This window comes from Sturnus vulgaris, chromosome Z (assembly GCF_052056855.1).
Source record: "Sturnus vulgaris isolate bStuVul1 chromosome Z, bStuVul1.hap1, whole genome shotgun sequence".
In the NCBI taxonomy this organism is placed as follows: domain Eukaryota; kingdom Metazoa; phylum Chordata; class Aves; order Passeriformes; family Sturnidae; genus Sturnus; species Sturnus vulgaris.
This window is the reverse complement of record NC_142283.1, coordinates 53,347,046-53,367,129: the sequence shown is the minus strand read 5'-3', so window position 1 is coordinate 53,367,129 and position 20,084 is coordinate 53,347,046. Positions and strand designations below refer to the sequence as shown.

Here is a 20,084-nt window from a genome sequence, read left to right as displayed (position 1 = left end):
TATGTGACTAGATATTGAGGTATTTATTTAAATATCAAAGTGTCTACCTTCTCAAGTTTAGGCAAATGTGTCTTTCGAAGAAACATTTAATTGAAAATATCTTTCAGGTAAAGCACTTTAGGTCTATGACCATCATGAATATCATAGCTGGTTCTGGAGAGGTCATTTTCAGAACCTTTTTTTCTTCCTTCTTCATCTCAATTTCCTGTGTGAAACTGGTTTTCCATCTTTTGAGGAATCTTTTCAGTATTTTGATCCTCATAGAAGATGATGGTGCAACAAGACAAGGTGCCATACAAACATGGAATTTTCAGTCCTTAAAATACCAGATGCTCTCAGCTAAGCCTGAAAGAGATGATTTAAAACTCTTGGTAACTATGGCTTGGAAATAACATAATACTGAGCTTTTCGATATCTTTCCTTGAAAAGTGTTTTGGGCATTTAATTTCCTCATGATACATTTGGCACTACTTGGTTACTGCTCGTTGCTCTTCTGATTTACAGTCTAGGAATAATACAATTCTTTGGACATTCAGGAAGAACAGCCCTTGTTTTAGATGGCCATTTTGTTTTCTTGGGAATGGAAAAAGGAAAATCTACTTATGTCTAGGACATGAAATACATGCTTACATGTATATTTAATGTGTAATTAATGTTAATTAAATTTTAATTAACGTAATTAACGTTTAATTAACATTGTAATTAATGTTAACTAAAAAATTAGTGTTAATTGTAATTAACATCGGATTAGGTAGAAGAGCTGAAGAAACCTGTTCCTGGATCCCATTTTACAAGTTATTATGATGTTGCATTTTGTTAAGTGCATAGCTTTTTGGAGATCATACATAGGTGGAAAAAAGTATGACAACTGTATTTTTTTAATAAAACATATTTTTTCTTGTGTTTTTTTCCTGCTTTCCTTAACCTATCAGCAAGTAGAGTAAACTTTATTTGCATATATCTGAGAAAAAACAGTATCTAAGATTTAGGTGTAGGAGACAGTCTACAGCCATGACCTCTCTCTAATGGCTCCCACAAAGAGGAAAGAGAACTGGAATCTCATTGGACTCAGGGTGTTTTTTTTTCATCTGAAAATAAATAATTTATTGTGCAGTCCCACTAATGTGGACACAGTCTTCATTCCTGAATGCCAGGGCTTCACTGCTGGCAGTATTCAAACTAGCTAATGTAAAGTTGTGTTTAATAATCTCAGAAAGCTGTCCTATGTAGTAGAATAGAGAAATGTGTCTCAGAATCATAATGGGATTGGTCAACCCCAGTTAAGCAAAATAGTTACTACAGAATGATTTCCCTGATTCATCGCAGATCTTGTGTAATCTGATACTGATTCTTCCCATTTGACTCTCCAAGGTTACTCTGTGAACTTGAATATCTCCTCCTGCTTCCCAACGTGGTTTTTGAATCAGGATATTGTTGAAGGTGATAGCCACATTTTAATTATCTACAGAGGGGTTTTTGAAATATCAGGGCCATTTGTAGACAAAGTGCTGACTCACCACAAAAATGTAGAATCATATCACCACATAAATAATTCCCTTTCTGGACAAGATGACCTCTTCACTCTCAAACTTCCTGTTTGAGACCAGACAAGTTGTGTGCATGTTACAGTAACTTCTTGTTAGTTCTTATAAGCTTTTGCAAGGCAGTGCTGTAAACAGTGCTTGCTTAGTGTTATGAAACGAAGTTAATGTCTTCATTAAACTCTACTGGAGAGCAGGAATTGTTACATTTCTCTTTTCCCTGTAGGAGAAAGGGCAAGTTACTGTTGAAAGTGCTGTGTATCAGATGAGTAAGATAACAAAATGAGGGAATAAAAATATAAATTCTGTAGTTGAACCCTAACTTCTAAAATGACCGTGCTTGAATCCTTGACTGGTTGATGGAAGCATAAAATTTTGCTACTTCCTTAGAAAAGCAGGACATGTGCAGATTAACAGGTAAAGTGAAAGGACCTACCCTTGCTAAATAATCTCTATTTTATCCTTCTCTGAAATACAAAGCTGAACTTGTGTAATCTTATTTTAGAAATTAAGCTTTTAGTATAATCTAAGTTTTATGGCTTAACTTTTACGAATACAGGGAGACGGCCACATGTTTATCCTTCAATGCCTTAAGTGGTTTCAGGTCAAGTATTTTCTGCTCATTATAGAGAATACACACCAAAATGAAAATAGAGCACATGAGAACTAGGTAAATGGAAATCCACCCTATCCTAACACAAAAAATATAGTTAAGCACTACGTGTGTAATAACATTTTTTCCTTCCATTAAAAACATTTTCATGCTACTTCAGTGCTTTCAGATATCTAGAAGACAAAATACAGCAGCAAGCAGGAGCAGACTAGCTTCAGTAAGCTGCATGTTACTTCCTAATAGCTCAGCATTATCAGAATTTCAAAAATGCTCAGAAAAGCCTGGTTCATGTGCACAATCTAAATTGGCTTACTGGTATATTCAGGACTCAGTTATTTGACAAATGTAACTATGAACCAGTGTAGCTTTGTGATGTGGCATTTAATTGCGTAGAATATGAAAGCTATTGCTAATTACAATTCCACTAAAGATCTAATAATATGAAAAACAGAATCATTGCTATTGACCTGCACAGCTTTCTTTTCATGGAGCAGAACTGCAGGACTTTTGAGTGTGCCCCTTTTCCCCTCTGGCCAAAAAAAATGTCAATGGTCCATCATTTAAGCATGGGCTAGCCAGGAAAACAATGGAGATATTAATATTAGGATTTCTGCTTTTGCAGATGTTAACAGTAGGACTTCTGGTTTTTCAGCATCTTTTCCCAGATTCCCTTCCTCTCTCCCTCTCCATGTTTCTCTGGTCCCTCAAATATATGATTGTCCCAGACAAGTCAAATATTACTGGGTTCATGTGATGCCCAAGGCAAGCCACTGACCTTTGGGCAATTTCACTGAGCTATCTCCTTGTTCCAAAATGGGAACACATGAAGAAAACATATGCAGGACTGTCTCAGAATGAGTAGAAGATGGTGATGGTGGCTGTGAAGTAAAGTTGGTGTTTCTCTTCTGTCATCCAAGTCATTGACTTCTGCCAAAGAAGCCAAAAGCTCATTGGAGCTTTTCTGGGAACAGGTGAGCTACCCATGAATTACTTAGTGTGACAGGATATGATAAGCTTACTGAGGAAAAATAAAGTAATGTAATAGTGGTTTTATTGAACTAGTTTGCTCTGTACTAGGCAGCAGGAGACATAATTTCATAAATCAATCTGGAACTGTGAGGCAGGCAGTCATCACAGATCATCTCAAACCAGCTAGGATTCACAGGAGTAAAGACACTATCATTTTTTTGTGTTGAGGTAGAACACCATTCTTGCAAGCAATGCAAGAGTAAAGGAGACAAGAGTATGTGTGTCCCACCTGTAGCACAAATGCATTTGTATCTCTTTTATGTCTCTCACTCAAGATGTCATCATAAGCAAAAAGATAGAGTGATGAAAAATGAAAAGATGCATCCGTTGATAAAGCTGTTTCATAGAACAAAATACTTTTATATTGGAAAGGGGCTCTATCAGCCACCTAATCCAATCTTCCACTAATTGCTTGATGCATTCTTATAAAGTTAATCTGATGGAAGCTAAGAAAATGTAACTTTATAGTTTCATGAATGTAGAACAGTCCTAGTAAATGCAAGTTCAGATTCCAATGCTGTACACTGCTCAAAATGGTTATAAACCCACTGAAAAATCATGGGTATAATCAAAAGCAGAATTTGAGCACATAAATTTTACAGAATGCTTTGTCTAATTTTTTTGGACGAATGCATATTCTCAGCAATTCAGAGAAGTGAGCTCAATGTACATTCAGCACAAAACTGAAACTTCTAACAATGTCCTAAGGAACATCCTTTCAACATAGTCAGTTTTTTGATGACATAAAGCCTGAATAAGATCAGCCTACAAGCTGTGCTATTGGTGCATGTTATACACTGTCATAAGAGTTGGGTTTCAGCTGTCATGCAAACAGGATAGAGCTTCGAAACTCCTTGCTGTTACATGAATCAGATTGCAATAACCTCCATAAAGATCTGATGTGAGTATAACACTAATAAAATGCAAATTGATGTTTCCTGTATTTCTGACTGATGGATTGCAGGTTTTTTCTTAGATTCTTAAGGTTTACTTAAGTTAATTTTCAAATTATTACTGGGATACAGACTCTGATTCTGAAGGAAAGACTGGAAGAGTTACAGATCCTAAAACCCAGGTCCATATAATTTCTAACCCTGATATTTTTCGAAGCTGAAACTCTCTTGCAACTCTATCTTCTATCATAGGCAAAGGCAGAGGAGTGGTGCTGGCAAGCCTCTTCAGCTTATGCATGAGGATGTAGCTCTTAGTAAATATTTCATCCTGAATTTCAGGGAAGATTTGAATGGAGAAAAACACCTGGGTGTTTTTATATATATTTACATATATGGTTTTTAATATATTTGCATCTATACATTCCTGTTTACTTTCTTTTAGTTGTTGCTAACACACCACCTGTAGACAATAGGTTGTTTTGATTGTACAGCACGTCTGGAGACTCCTTACCTTCTGCATCCCAGAAAAAGCACAGGTTATGAACAGGAGAAGTTCTTGTGACTCTCTCAGAACGCTTTCTGTAGCAGCTGGAGATAGGAAAGAAAATTTGCAGTGTATCATGCCAGAGTGTCAGCCTGTATTCAGTAATGCTGCTAGGAACTGAAAAGTTCTATGATTTACACAACTTCTTTTTAAATGTAACAAAATTTCATCCCAATTCTCTCCTATTATCTATAGAAAAAAAAATTGCAGCCATATTAGAATGATTGTATTTGTCATGGAGCAAAAAACTGACAGTGGAAAATATTCAACAAGTGACAGTTAAACAATGCAGGGAAAGTGAGAATTCACAAACAGTGTGATCAAAGGAGGAAGTGAGAAATTAAGTCTCTTCACATGTAAGGTGAAGTGAGGTGCAGAGCAGACGGAAACGATGCAAATAGGCTGTCACAGGTAAACATCAGGAACATAACAATGGTCCCAACAATAAATTACCTGTGTGATGAGGTGGGCAACAAGGGACTGCAACAAGAGTGCAAAAGACAGAGGAAAAACAAATTAATGAATCAAGAAGAGAAAAACAATATTTAGTGTCATTTAGATCTTCAGTGGAACTTTAGCAATTTATTACCGTTGCCATCTGGATTTCAGTCAGCTTTCACTAAGAAAATTTACCAGAATATGTTACTTTTGGGCCAGTGAAGGTCAAGTATGGGTTTCACTTGACTTGAAATACTTGAGTATTTTCAGTAAAGCAAAAAAGCTGTACAAAAAGATAAGATTATATTCCTCATTTTCCCTGATCATAGTCATATTTTTGTCTTCATTGGTCTCATTCAAACTTTTTGTCTTGGGCCCTTCATTGAAACTATTACAACTCATAAAAAGCCATTATGATCTTGAGATGTCTGATGTGACACTTTTCACCACCTTAATTATCCAAGGTTTTTCTGACTTAACTCACATAATCATAGAGCATTGTGTGATAACTTGCTTTTCCTTCTGCAAGTTGGTCTGGGAAATGCATTTCCTGACTGCATCTGAATTGCTCTGGAAAAGTCATGCTACTTCTTACTATTCTCAGACAGTAAGTGTATTTTCAATTCCTCACTTTGCTGCAAGAAATTAAATGTTAATTTTTATGGCACATCATTCCTTCTTTTATCACTGTAGATTTGTAACAGGCATATGATGAATACATTTTAGAAGTGGCCTTTTGCTTAACAGAAAAAGAAAAGACAGTGCTGTGAACTTATCCTAAGTTAAGATAATTGTGTACAAGGACTACTGAAGTGCAGGGTATGGCATATGTTTTATGAAAAGCAGAGAGAACATGAGGGCTATTCTGTAACATCATGAATGGTTAGTAGTTCAAGCTCAGAAGAAATCCCTTTCCAGATGCTGGTGCAGGCTTCTCTGTGGAAGTGTGTCAGAGTCACATGATAAAGTTGCATAGGTAGATTGCACTGAGGTTGCACAAAAACTTGTTATCTACTAGTGAGATTATGAAAATAAAGAAGAATGCCTTTTAATACAGATTCTTGCTGACAATCCTTGTTCTTTCTAACACGCATCTATGCTAATGGATCTTTGGTCTTTCTAATACAGATCCTTCCTGATTCCCACAAGCATTCTATGACTGCTGTCAGTATTACAAGTTAAAATGTTCTCATATTTGGGTTCTTTTGTGTATTTATATTATGTGTAATGCTTTTCTAAAACTAATCCCTCAGGCAAGATTACTTGGTATTTAATAATTATGATTATCTGCTGGGGCTTTGATTTTGTATCTTCTTACTTTTACTATAGATAATATGTGTATTTTTAAAAATCCTATCCCTACATTAAAATATAAAAATGCTCTGCATTCTTAATATACTCTGAACTATAAAAAAGACAGCAGAATACCTAAAACTTCTCACATAAAGTTAATCCAGAGACCTAAATATTGATGTGAAATATTGTTCCATTCTTCATTTCAGTTCCTCCCCTTAGGTCCATCTTCTTCTAAGTAAGCTGTGTGAAAAAGTGAGCATAGCAGGAGACTGAGTATGGGAAACAGTAACAGATTTTACTTCTGCATCTGGAAAATAGAGATACTGATAATGTTTATTAGCTCCTTTCTCACACAGCCATAGTAACTATGATTCATCACACATTAAGTTGCAATGGACTGAGTCCTCTGATAAAGCTAACTAGCTTTCATTTACGTGTAATAAATCTGCTTACAGTAGTGTGCATATAAACCTTTATTTGTGACAGCATATGATTAAGGTCTAAATTTCCAGACCCATAATTTTGGCTGCTAATTTGCTGAAGTTTGAGCCCCATTTTCCGAGATACTGAAAGGTCAAGGATAGAGAGAAGCAATGAGAGAAATGCAGCACCTGAGAAAATTGGAACCAGAATGATTCAAGATTAACCCTACAGAAGAATAGGGAAGTAAAATCAAACCCCTCCTCCAGTAAGTCTAGCTCTGGGGAAGTCTAAAATTGCTCCTTCTCTTCTTTACTTCCTTGTAGCTTATTTCTGGATCTTATTAACTTTTTTTTTTTCAGATTATACTGCATGTTAGCAAGTTTTATTCAAAGTAATTCATCTGCCTTTTCAATTATGTCATTATTACTGGAACATAAATATACTCACTCCAAAACTGTACTTTCTTCTTTTGCATTATTCCAGGACTGTTGGTGTACTATCAGTAATACAAGATGATTTGCACAGGTCAGACCAACGTAAAGTGAAAGAATAGCAGCAGTAAGTCTTCATTCTAATCCTTTCTGAAGCCAACTTCAATTTACCCATCCCGAGATTTCCACTGCCTCACAACGTGTTCCAGGTATTTCCTGGTCTTTAGGTTTAATGCAGTAAGAAACTTCAAAATGCCCATGCAAAGCAGAGTTGAAACAAAAGTAGGGTTAAAAATTTTGTAAACTAGATCAGTGTTAGTGCAGACAGTTAAAAAAATCTTCTTGTGATTGTTTATGAATCTTTCCTACATAGGAGAAGTCAATAGCAATTGATTATTATTTGTGAGTAGTAAAAAATATAAAATCATTTCCCTCTCAGACTATTTAAAACTGTCTGCAAGCTACAAATCCTGAAAATATCATGAGTGAAGTTGTGGATATCACAGAATCATTAGGTTGGAAGAGACCTTCAAGACCATTGAGTCCAACCCATGCCCTAACTCCTCAACTAAACCATGGCACCCAGTGCCACATCCAGTCTTTTTTTAAACATATTCAGGGATGGTGACTCCACCTCCTCCCTGGGCAGACCATTCCAGTACTTGATCACTCTTCCTATAAAAAACTTTTTCCTAATATCCAGCCTGGATTTCCCTTGGCACAGTTTGAGACTGTGTCCTCTGGTTCTGTCGGTTGCTGCCTGGTGAAAGAGACCAACCCCACCTGACCACAACCACTTTTCAGGGAGTTTTAGAGAGTGATAAGGTCACCTCTGAGTCTCCTTTTCTCCAGACTAAACAACCCCAGCTCCCTCAGCTGCTCCTCACAGGGCTTGTGTTCCAGACCCCTCACCAGCCTCGTTGCCTCCTCTGGACACACTCAAGTGTCTCAAGGTCCTTCCTAAACTGAGGGGCCAGAACTGGACACAGCACTCAGGGTGTGACCTCACCCGTGCTGAGTACAGGGGAAGAATGATCTCCCTGCTCCTGCTGGCCACACTGCTCCTGACACAGGCCAGGATGCCAGTGGCCTTCTTGGCCACCAGGGCACAATGCTGGCTCATGTTCAGCTGGCTGTTGACCAGCACCCCAGGTCCCTTTCTGCCTGGGCACTGTCCAGCCACCGTCCCCAACGTTGCAGGGGTTATTGTGGCCAAAATGCAGGACTCAGAACTTGGATTTATTAAAATTAATGTTATATTATATATAATAAATTAAACATATTTCTCTTTATTCCATTCCGTTTCATTGCCATTGATTCATTTTCTTTGTGTGCGCGTGAATTGCTCTAATAAGGATTTTCCTTGTATGTGCTGGTAGCCTAGTGTTTGTTTCTGTTTTTGCTGCTTATGACTTGAGATGGTTTTTAAAGGTTAGCACGGCTCTGATCTGCCTCAGCAGAAGGTAGTTGTTGCAAGTTCTAATGCAATCCTTCTTTTATTTCAGATCTACCTGAGAAAATGTTCCAGATCTTCACAATATTATTGCTGGAAACACAGTTCTCCATGGTTTCAGGTAAGAGAGAAATTGCCTTTCAGTTCCACTAGCAGAACTCATGCAGCTTTTAGTATGTGGGCTTTAGCACCTCCAGCAATACTTTCATGAATGGTCAGTAATGTCTGAAGCCTCTGCTTTCCATCTTATAGAAGGCACTGGCACTGACTGAGCACAGGTGTCCGTCACTTTCCAGAGTCAGGCTTCTTTAGCATATGGTGTATTGGCAGCTGAGGTGTCCAGCATCAGTGGTGGGCTGTGAGAAGGAGGATGACCAAAGCAACCAATGCCCACTGGGAAGCATAACAATCTCAGTGTGAGACAGAGTGACACGTACAACAAAAAGAAGGCACAGTTGCATGGACTTCTCTTTGGAATGTCACTACCAACACTTCCAAGTGCCTCCGAATTGTCTACCAATATATGGTACATCCAATATGGAAGTAATAACAAGGTATATTGAGTGATGTATCATAAATAACTCTGCCATATCAAGTACACTTTAGAATGGCAACCTATTCATAACAACATTAATTTCAGATTGGGTCAATGGCTAAGATTATTTTGATATCTTTTCTGTAATACTGTTGCATGTATCTGAGAAAATGCATGAGATCAAATGATACACACATGGTTCCAGGTTTGTGGAGACTGTAATTGCTACACAGCAATTCTGAGCTATACATCTTTATCCAGTGCAATTCTGTTTCACAGGAACTACACTGGTATTTCTTTTTGTGAAGGATAATGAAATTAGATTTACAGTTTCCACAATTAATTGTTCCCTTTCCTACAACCTTAGGACATGTAAGAGACCATATCTTAGTTGGATAAAAATGGTTCCTATGTAACCACTGGCCTAGCCTTAAGTTATTCATAAAATATGAAAAAAAACCCCAAAAACTTGGTCATTTTGCCCTTATCTTTCACATTTTGTAATTAATACAGAATATAGATAGTTTACTGTAATTACTTTATGGTACAAATACTAGTGTGAATATGAACAAAAAATACTTAAAACTTTTAATCAAATCAGTAACCATACACCTCTGACTATCTGTATACAGTATACTATCTGTATACTATCTGTATACTATCTGACAGTTTTGCCCAAATTTTAAAAAAAATCAGAACATATTTTGATAAAACAAATAAAACTGTTCTCTTTTCCTCACATAGCTTTATTTACAGTTGAAGTTCCTCAACAGCTCTACACTGTGGAGTATGGGAGCAATGTGACCATGGAATGCAGATTCCCCGTGAATGGCTCAGTAGATCTAGAACTTCTGAGTGTTGTTTGGGAGCAGAAAAGGCAGGGCTGGTTGAAATCAAAAGAGGTGTACACATTCCTCAATGGGAAGGCACTCTGTCAATCTCAACATCCTGATTACATAGGAAGAGCATCACTTCTGTACAGTGAACTGAACTTGGGACGAGCCATCCTTCAGATCACCAACATGAAGATAACAGATGCAGGCTCATACCTTTGTCTCATTGACTACCAGGGCGTGGACTACAAGTACATTGCTTTGGAAGTAAAAGGTAAGTGGTTAAATTAAATGTAAGTGTATATTCATTGAGACATCTCTACTAAATTCTTACAAGCTGGTAGAAATTGGTTAATCTCTAGGAATTTGTTGTTAATCGTCTCACCAAGACTTTGTGCTCAGCCCCCAGCTGAACCACAGCAGTTGTCTTTGTGGTGGCTAGCCTTTGGTTCAACAGCTGAGCTCCTCCAGGAACTACCAGTCCTGGGGAGGGACAGCATTTGTTCTCTTTCCATCCTTCTTCTTTTCCCCCTCTTTCTACAGCCTCTTCTCTGGTGCCACCTCCCTCCTCTCCTTTGAACTCTGGCCTTGTTGGGAAACCCTCTGGTCATTCCCAAAAGTTTCTCAGAGATGCTTTGTTTTATTTACGAACCCTGCTGCAATTAGCCAAGTGACTGGGGATTCCCCAACTGACTGCAGGTCCCAGAGCAAGGCCATGTGATTTTCTGTGTTCATTGAAGCCAAGTGGGCATTAGTAATAAAGGTATATGTTACTGGACAGAATGACAGACCAGATCTTTGAAAGATTTCTGGTGTTTTCCACTAATTGCATGCCTGTGTGATGCAAGGCAGCATTTTTTTCCCACCCAGATATTTAAATAGCAATCTTTATCAAATACAAAAATGGGCACAGACCTTCTTAAGACCCACATTAGTTCCTCTTGAAAGTAAATTTTGTTCTACTATGATGAAAATATTACACTGTTTATAAGCTATGGTAAAACAGACATAAAAATCAGCCCTTCTGGAAGTGGCATATTATAAAAGTGAAAATAAGAGTCCCATAAGATTCCACTTGTCTCCTCTGTCTTAATAAATTATAAATTCAGTGTAAACTGCTGCCCTGTATAAAGTACTAGAGCATCTTCTTTTGCTGTAGACATTGTAAGGATTGAATAATCCATTTTGCATAGTTCTACAAAACATCCTTCAACATTTTAAATAAGCGTCCCACAGATATAGACAGACAATACATAGCATTAAAGGGAAGCAGGGAAAGTGAAGTGGAAAAATTACTATTGTTGCATAAAGCAATTTCACTCAACAACTTATTATGCAGCATCTTACAGGAGAATAAACACTCAAGTAATGAGAATACCAGGTGAAGACAAGTTTATTCTTATGTGCCAGTCAGAAGGCTTTCCTCTGGCAGATGTTTTCTGGCAAAACAAGAACTTCAATATCAGTGGACCTGCAAATACCACCTACACACTGACTGCAGATGGCCTCTACAATGTCACCAGCATCCTGACACTCAAAACAAATACAAGTGAGAACTACACCTGTGTCTTCTGGAATAAAGAACGGAATGGAGAAACTTCAGCTCATATTTCCACTTTAGGTTTGTATGACCTTGAACTTGTACACAACAGTGTTCATATATACATGTGCTATGGTCCATCACTGGAGTTCATTTCTAGAAATCAGTGTAATATTGATTATTGGGAAAAAGAACAAGTCATATTATTTATGTCTTTGAAGTCTTAACTAGCTTCCACTCCAACAAACCAGTCTGTATCTTTCTATATATTTTAACTTTAAGGTAGCTTTCATTATTTTCCTTCCAATACAGAGGGAAATTTTTCAGCTGCATGGGTATCTTCCCTGATAGTCTCCTACTTAATTGTTCTATCTAGTTGTCTACCATGACTTAGGAAACCGTTTGACACTGTTGCCCATAACATCTTCATGGGTAAGCTCAGAAACATGGGTTAGGTGAACAGGATCAAGAACTGGTTAAGTAACAGAGCCCAGAAGTTTGTGATTAGAGGAATAGAATACAGATGGAAGCCTGCTGTCAGTGGCATTCCCCAAGGATCTATACTGGGTCTGGGCTTATTAAATTTATCAAGTTGAACAAAGGAATCAAAGCCACCCTCCACAGGTTTGCTGGTGATACTAAATCGGGCAGAGTGGCCAATCCATCTGAAGGCTCTGCTGCCATTCCATGGACCTTGATTAGCTGGAGGGTTGGGCAGACAGAAACCTAATGAGGTTCAACTGAGTGTAAGGTCCTGCACCTGGGGAGGAATTGCCTCACATACCAGCACAGGCTGGGGTCTGACCTCTGTGAAGTGGTTCTGCAGAGAAGGACCTGGGAGTCCTGGCAGACAAAAAGCTTTTCATGAGCCAGCCAAGAAAGCAAATGGTATCCTGGGGGTGCATTAGGAAGAACATTGCCAACAAGTCAAGGCAGATGATCCTGCCCCTTTACTCAGCAGTAGTGAGGCCACATCTGAGTGCTGTGGCCAGTTCTGGGCTCCTCAGGACATGAGAGAGAAGGAGGTCCTGGAGAGGGTTCAGTGACGGCCACAAGGATGATGAGGGGCCTGGAGCATCTCTCTTGTGAGGAGACACTGTTTAGTCTGGAGAAGAGAAGACTGAGAGGGGGTCTTATCAATATATATAAGTAGTTCAAAGGCAGATGCCAATAGGATCAGACTCAAATGCCGTGCAAATGAGAGATCTGACTGGTTTTTTGTAAGGCTTTTTACAGTAATATTTCAGAACAAATTATTAATAAAATGAGTGTAAATCACCATGCTGATACATTTAAAAAACCTTTGTTCAGTCAGAGCAAGACTTTGGAGAAACAGTACTGATAACCTGATAAACAATGCCTGTTTTGTAAGTTATAAATTTACTCTCCTTTCATGTTTTTGACAGCTTTAATGAGTAGACAGTGTAGTGGACAAAAATTCCTGATCTCTTTAATCATCCCCACATGTGTGACTGTAGCTGTCCTTTTCTCTGCACTAATAATATTTCAGAAGAGAAGATCATTCAAGAATGAGCAACCCAAAAAAGGTACATTTTACATCTGATAGTGAAACTTTTCACTGTTTCTATTTTCCTGTGAACAACCTTTAAGAAATTTTAATAACTCTAGGCACACTTGCATGACTTTGGTCACATCTTATTTCTAGATGACAAGAGAGTGGAAAATGAGATCTTGGATAATTTGAGTTGGACTTTATTTTCCTCCCTGTGTTACCTACATGAGACAAGGTGTATGGAAAGATACATTTTTAAAACTGGTCAGTTAGTATTGAAACAAACTTTGCCTTGTGTAAGGAGGACTGTAAAAGCATAGTTTGAAGTTTTTCTTCATAGCTACAAAGACATTGTGGCTATAGTATACTACCCTATTTTTCAACTCCATTATGGCTCTATAATAAAAATGGTGTGATACAGGACTATCACAGTATTTTCTTCCTTATTTGCATGTGAAGTAGTGCAAAAGTAATAAAAGAAACAGACTATTATTCTAGTATTTTCTTGCACATGAACAGGCTCCAGTAAACCAGACAAATGTATTTGTAGTCATAACATTAAGTCTTAACATTATGACTTGAGAATTTGATTCAAGTTTTGTAAAAGAAATGTAGAGAAGTTTATTTATTTTATATGATTTAATAATAAACTTAACTGTGCTTACAACTCAGTTTAATCTGAAAGTTTTTTATATTTTATTGCTTATTTCAAATCTAGAAATGTTTAAGCTAAATTTATATATATTTACTTCAACAGACAGGAAAAGAAAACTGAACCCTAATGCAAAGGATAACAGTAAGTCATAAGCAATTTTTAAAATTTATATTTACAGATTTTTCTTTCTTACACCTAAAATCTTAAAAAATATGTAGATTGCAACCTAAATAATGTTACGTCAAAATAGAGGGTAGTTTTGAGTTGAATTTTTTTTTTAATGAGTTTTTTAAAAATGCACTTTCTAAAGTTCTGACTTTCTCTTGGGCAATGTAAAATTTATAAATATGTTAAAAATAGAATAGAATAGAATAGAATATTTATATAAAATATGAATAAATAGACCCCTTTCACTAAGGTACCAAGAGCTTTCATATATAGCTCAGCATACACCTGGTTGAGAAGGATGCTCACAGAAAACTGGTTGTTTTGAAAAGCATCAAGATTATTGTGGGTATAGTCTTATATTTTTGAATCAGGCTACAGGATTTAATAACAAATAAAATGATACTTCATTTATCTGGAATATTTTATCATTTCCTAGGGTACTTCTTGTCTTATAAGAATATGACTTGCCTAGACATTCAGGAATTTTTACATTTCAGAGGGAAGATAATACCTAAAAAACCGTCAGGATGCATCTAACTGTTCTGTACTAAATTTGAACTGAAAGAAAAAAAAAGGTAGCACCATAGAAAATTATAAATCAAGAAAACAACAAGAAAACAACAAGAAAAGTCTTAATACACTTAATACAATTACTTACATAAATCAATATTGTTATCTACAGACAAATTTCACAGGTTAATGCACTGTGAGGAGAGAGGCTGTGGCCACTGTTACGTACAGAGGTATTTGGTTCAGCCATAATTCCTCAGTGTCCATGCAGACCCTCATATAGTGTATTGAGGTCAGCCCTGAGGCTGCCAAGAAGCACAAATGGAGTAGTACTGTGATGCAGCTAACCAAGGGAACATAGAGACAACTCAGGGCTTTCCTAAAGACAGGATTTTTTTTGAAAATCCACCCCCATGTTTCTCACTACTAAAAGAATACATGAAGAAGTCGCCAGCTTAAAAAATAAATTTTGTAGATGAAAGCTTGAGATTGGATGAAGAGGGCATGAAATCACTGATTTCCAAATCACCTCAGGTTGATGACAACTGTTTGCGTCTTAATTCTAACTGTTTGATCCGCTGCCATCAGTAGATATTACAGTTAAAATAACACTTTAAGAAAGACACTTTTACCTTCCAGAAACCTTGCTGCAGTCAAAGTCTCATTCTTATTTTTCATGTGACAGTGTGAAACTTTAGTGGCATCATGCCATGCACTAATGAACACAAGCCCAAGACAAGCAGCATTCTGGAGGACTGCATTAGTGCATGCCCAGACATAATTCCAGTGCATATTGTCCAAGCATAGCTTGGCTTCCTCTAGCTTTTTGTATTACTTTCGTAGATTTTTTTCCGCTTTGTAGCCTCTTCTGTGCACTTAGTGAAATTAAGAAATTAAAGCAGACTAAGCCACTCTTTGCAGTTTTACTTCTTCATTTTAATTACAAAAAATCTTTGTCATACTTGCCACATGCTGTAAGTCAGATGACAAACATTTATATTTCTCAGCATTGCATATTTTTAAGAAACCCTGGAAAGAACCTTTTTTCCTTGATGAGTAGGTAGTTGAAGCATAAAAGCCACAGATACTTTACTACAGTGCCTTGGAAATGACCCATACAGTTCTGGTTACAGGAATAAGGATTGTTAATGTTACCAGTTTTAACTTACAGCTCAAGCTGTATCAGAACTGAATATGTAGGACACTTAAACTCATCACTGAAGTCCCAGTTCTACACATTTTTAATCACATGCATGGATTTACTGACAATCATTACCATAGATGCTCTCTAGAAAGATTTCAGTTCTGTTATTTCATTTATATGGCTGAAAGTGAGTGATAACTTTGTTGTAATAGAAAATGCAGAATTTGGACTACAGATAAAAGAGATAATTCTTTCCTCAGAAAATATTGCAGCAGATGTTGTAAATCGTAATTCTAAATTATGACAGTTTTAAGGAGCCATTGTAACTTCAGCATGATCCAGATGACTGATCTTTCACTTTTTACCACTCAGTTGTTAAAATCAGGCTTTTTATTTTCTTAAATCATTGCAGAATTTTAAACTAATACTATTGCATTTTCTTTCTTTAAGGCAATGATTTTAACTCTTGGACTAAGGCCTTATACTTGTAAACTGCCACAGCTTCAAGAGACAGTGGGAGCGTGGGTCTGTGAAAATCCTTCATCTTACATGCCATAATTTGCACTTTTTCTATCTGTTTTGGGGGACTTTAGAAGAAAATTACAGCACTTTAGCCTTGGGATAAACAGTGAACTCATGGGGATGTATTTGCACTGCAATGATGGAAAGCTATGCCTCCTCAGATACCACATCTTCTTGAAGTTACTGGGAACTACGCTGTCATGAAGTGTGGTTTACCACTGTGGAGAGGTCATTTGAGTGCCTTTGATAAACTTTACTTTTGGACTTACTGTTGTTCAAGGGATTTTTGTTTAAGAATGCCTTTATTAACTGTTCCAGTCTCAGGAACAGTGCTCGGATTCAAATATCTTGTGGAATTTGAATAAAATCTGTAAATTGTATCTTATGTCAATTACTTTTCAGGTGGAAACATCATTACATGCCCATATCCCATTTCCAAATTTTTAACACATTAAACTGGATATTACCAAAAGTACCCACTATTATTGCAACATATAGAAGATATTTCATATCAAAAGAGCAATATGAGGTTGAAATCAAATCAAAGGAGAGAAAAAAAAAAATACCAATGTCAGCAACAAATCAACATTATGTTGCATAAGAGAATTTTCATGTCTATAAAAATCCTCACAAGTAAGTCCGGTAAAAAACAATGAACTGTGATACTATACTATATTACAGTAAGAAGTTTCAAATTTGAACTGATTATTCAACAGAATTTTATTTAGGAGGAATTTGGAAGCAAAAGTGAAAATAAAGCTCAGACAGATTTCTGCAGATTTCTGGTTATTTTTAAACAGTAATTTTGCCTTTGTTCAGAGGAAGAAGTGAGTATTTTCCACGCTAGGCTGCTTTACTTCCTAAAAGTGGAAGGCCAGATTTTGAAAAACATCCAAAACGAAACAACTTTGCCTCTTAGATAGTCATGAGATAGTGAAGCAAGGGCACTGGGTAAGATCTGTCATGCTGTTTTGAAAGATCAGTGGCTTTGGTAAACTGTCTTTTCTACTAAGATAGATAACAAGATTGAAGAAAAGTATTCCCACGGAAGCTACTTCTGTCATGATCTTGCTCTTAGAATAGTTCCACTGAATTAAGTTTTTTCACAGCACTTGCTCTGAATTTGGATGGGAACAGCTTCTCCAGTGTCACTTTGCAGTTATTTATTCCACAAAAAGTGGACCTACAGTGCTGCTATGGTACCAGAACATCAGCATTCATCCTCTCTTGTTTCATCAGGATAGGTGATTTCAAAAAGCCAAACTGCCATCGAGTTTACTTGTGGAAGAGAAAAACGAATCTCTCTCTCATCATCTGTAATTTAATACCTATGTATTTTACCTTTAATTACCCATTTATAGTCACTGGATTCAGCTGAGACAAATCCGCACTAGGCTTGCTATGTCCTATGTCCTTGCTGACATGGCAAATTAGGCAAATGTCAAAGAATCAGACGCAGCTTCTTGAAGCATTGGTTAGCTTAATATGGAATAGCAGCTTGGGAACGGCCCTGGCTTGCACAATTTAGCAATATTGAAGGGTCAGTGCATAAGGGCAAGCAATTTTTCTCTGTTCCAGATTTGTACTCAGATGAGAACTATGAGCCCTTGCCCTTCTGTCAGGCATGGCGAAATCTAACCCACTGTGTTCCTGGAAAGAGTTAATTTTGCATTTTTCGAATTCTTTTCTTCATCATGAATATGAAATGTAAGTAATTAAAACTGAATTTATGTGGATGAACATAAATAGTACATAAATAGTAATAGTGCAATAGTCTTTGCAATTGGACTATGGTACTATTGTTCCTTACTGAAATGGAAGTCCTCCTGTCATTATCTTACACTGGTGAGTACAACATAATATAACTGTTGCCTTGGTGTGGGCAGCAAAGAACAGGTGTGGGTAGCATTTCATGCCCATTTTACAGGCATGGCGAACGCAACCCTGATTTCCCTCTTACTGGTTTGTACACTGAAAGGTTCCACCTGGCATCCCTAGGCAGAGGCAGCTCAGTTTTCCACAACACTCCTATGCTCTACCCATTCCATTTCATGATGAATGCAACAATAGCATTGTTTCCTGCAATAACTATAATACGTAGAAATGCACTTTGGCTCACAAGTTTCTCTTTTCACCAGCACTTGCTGGATGCTTATGAAGCTGACTGTCACATCTGAGTATGTGAAAGTCAGCCTGTCAGCAGCTTGGCCAGTCTATATATGTCTGAATTCATGCAAGACTTGTCTTTTACTGTAAACCACTGAGCATATGATATGTGCGTGATATGATGAGTTTCTGTTCTTTCTGCTTCACCTACCATTTTACATGCTGTTACATCCAAACAGCTGAAGTGAGTTTTCACACACAGATAAAATTGCCTGCAAAATGTTTGAAGTGTTTGTGTTCTGTTTGTTTGGGATGTTCTGTGTTTAGTTTGTGGTTGTTGTTTTTTGTTGTTGTTGCTGTTGTTTTGTTTATTTTGGGGGGGATTTTTAAAAAACTGGATTGTTGGGGGGTTTTGTTTGGTGGTGGTGGTGTCTTTTTGTTTTTTTATGGTTTTGAACTTTACAGCGAGTCAAGAGCTGATATTGTTAGACCATAAAACTATTAGGTATTTTTAGAGTTTGACTTTATGACTTACTTGTACTGTCATCTAGCATTTTTGAGTGGCAGAGAGGATACTTTCTGATATGTACCGCCACTATTCATCTTCATACATTTGTCTCAACTAGGTGCATGTCCTAACCAGTAACATCTTAGTGTACTGGAAAAAAGTATGGATTCAACTGAAGTTGATGGAATGTTCGTGTGAAAATGTGCAAAGAATCTATTCAGTGTTTTATAGTCACCTAAAACAGTTCACTGAACTTCAGTGATGACCATTTTTCACAAGTGAGCAGAGAAAAAGTTTGTTTCCAGTATTTAATTTTTCTGGTGTGGCTAAGGAAAACATACTTTTCCAATCCACTGACCTGATCTACTATGTATGAGTGAGATACTTGCCATTTTAGCACTGGAGCAACTGGCAAATTGGGTGATTAGTCTTTCTGTTCATTCCTCACCTCTGATATCTACCAGAGATTTTAAGGGCTTACAGTAGGTTATTTCAGCTTTCCCACAACTGCAACGTTTTCAGTAGCTGTGAGTTGCAGCTTGGTCTGTGATTAAGAGCACAGTGCAGAATAAGATTAGCTGTTTTTACTAAGTTCAATTTCATACTGGCAGCAGCCTAAACCCATACCATTTTCTTGATTCCCATTACCACAGACATGTCTGAAAGCAACAGTTAACATTAAGAAGGTTAACATCTCTGGAAAAAGACAAGTGGAAGAGATATTTCTAACAGCCAGTTTAAATGCTTTGTAAGACTAAAGTCTGCATACTAAAAAATGACCAGCTGATTCTGACTATGGGAGAAACTGGAAATACCTTTTAGAATTTTGGATGTCAAGAAACCCCTATTCTTTCTTAAGAAATACTGCAGTCATCTTTTCTTACAAAATTTCTTCTGTTTTCCACCAAACCATACTGTTTTCCACCAAAACCACTGTCTTCCCACTCCACAAAATAGTTACAGAGAAAGGTTTTACAAACCACCACTTTACAGTAAAGGGTCACTGTTATAGGGATAAGTCTAACTTCAAGCTTGTCTTTCCTTTCTGTGGGGATGGGGAACAGCTAGGCAACCTCAGAAGTCTCTTCTAACGTAAAATGACCTCTGACTGTAAACTCGTTACTCAAATTTACTTCCATATCCTTTGTAATTACCTGGCTTTGCTTTTTACTCTGAGGAACATATGGCCTGAAAGTATAGCCCCCGATCAATGACTACGATCTTGTTCAACGAGGTATCCTGGTTTTCCTCACCATATTTTCAAGCGTGCTCTGTAATACCTTTTTATAGCCAGTGCTTGGTAATATTTCACTCAAAATCAATATGCAGCCATATGGTAAACCATAGCTGAAATAGATGGGTACTGTGCAAATATTGTTAAAAGCTGAT

The 20,084-nt window shown here is 37.2% G+C and overlaps 3 protein-coding genes across 3 annotated transcripts in view; 1 reads left to right on the top strand and 2 right to left on the bottom strand.

The window, feature by feature from the left end:
* PLGRKT (plasminogen receptor with a C-terminal lysine) overlaps window positions 1–919 on the bottom strand; it is a 42,858-nt gene extending 41,939 nt beyond the window's left edge. Inside the window, exon 1 of the mRNA XM_088156810.1 lies at window positions 48–919. Within this exon, the coding sequence (XP_088012936.1) occupies window positions 48–86 (39 nt within the window). The 5' untranslated portion in view covers window positions 87–919. The remainder of the gene's footprint in view (window positions 1–47) is intronic.
* Window positions 3–20,084, bottom strand: part of LOC148219844 (uncharacterized) — a 36,070-nt gene continuing 15,988 nt past the window's right edge. Inside the window, exons 3-6 of the mRNA XM_088157016.1 lie at window positions 5,074–5,100; window positions 4,588–4,664; window positions 1,518–1,761; window positions 3–345 (exon numbers count right to left, since the gene is read on the bottom strand). Of these exons, the coding sequence (XP_088013142.1) occupies window positions 1,745–1,761; window positions 4,588–4,664; window positions 5,074–5,100 (121 nt within the window). The 3' untranslated portion in view covers window positions 3–345; window positions 1,518–1,744. The remainder of the gene's footprint in view (window positions 346–1,517; window positions 1,762–4,587; window positions 4,665–5,073; window positions 5,101–20,084) is intronic.
* LOC106853735 (programmed cell death 1 ligand 2) lies at window positions 8,720–14,022 on the top strand. The gene is made up of 5 exons (XM_088156808.1): window positions 8,720–8,782; window positions 9,941–10,303; window positions 11,369–11,650; window positions 12,976–13,116; window positions 13,840–14,022. The coding sequence occupies exons 1-5, from the start codon at window positions 8,728–8,730 to the stop codon at window positions 13,887–13,889; spliced, it is 891 nt and encodes a 296-aa protein (XP_088012934.1). The 5' UTR covers window positions 8,720–8,727; the 3' UTR covers window positions 13,890–14,022.

Coding starts and splice junctions, on each gene's coding strand:
- LOC106853735 (XM_088156808.1), top strand. CDS start 8,728: ATGTTCCAGATCTTCACAATATTATTGCTGGAAACACAGTTCTCCATG. Junction 10,304..11,368: donor CATTGCTTTGGAAGTAAAAG/GTAAGTGGTTAA, acceptor CTTATTATGCAG/CATCTTACAGGAGAATAAAC. Junction 11,651..12,975: donor AGCTCATATTTCCACTTTAG/GTTTGTATGACC, acceptor TGTTTTTGACAG/CTTTAATGAGTAGACAGTGT.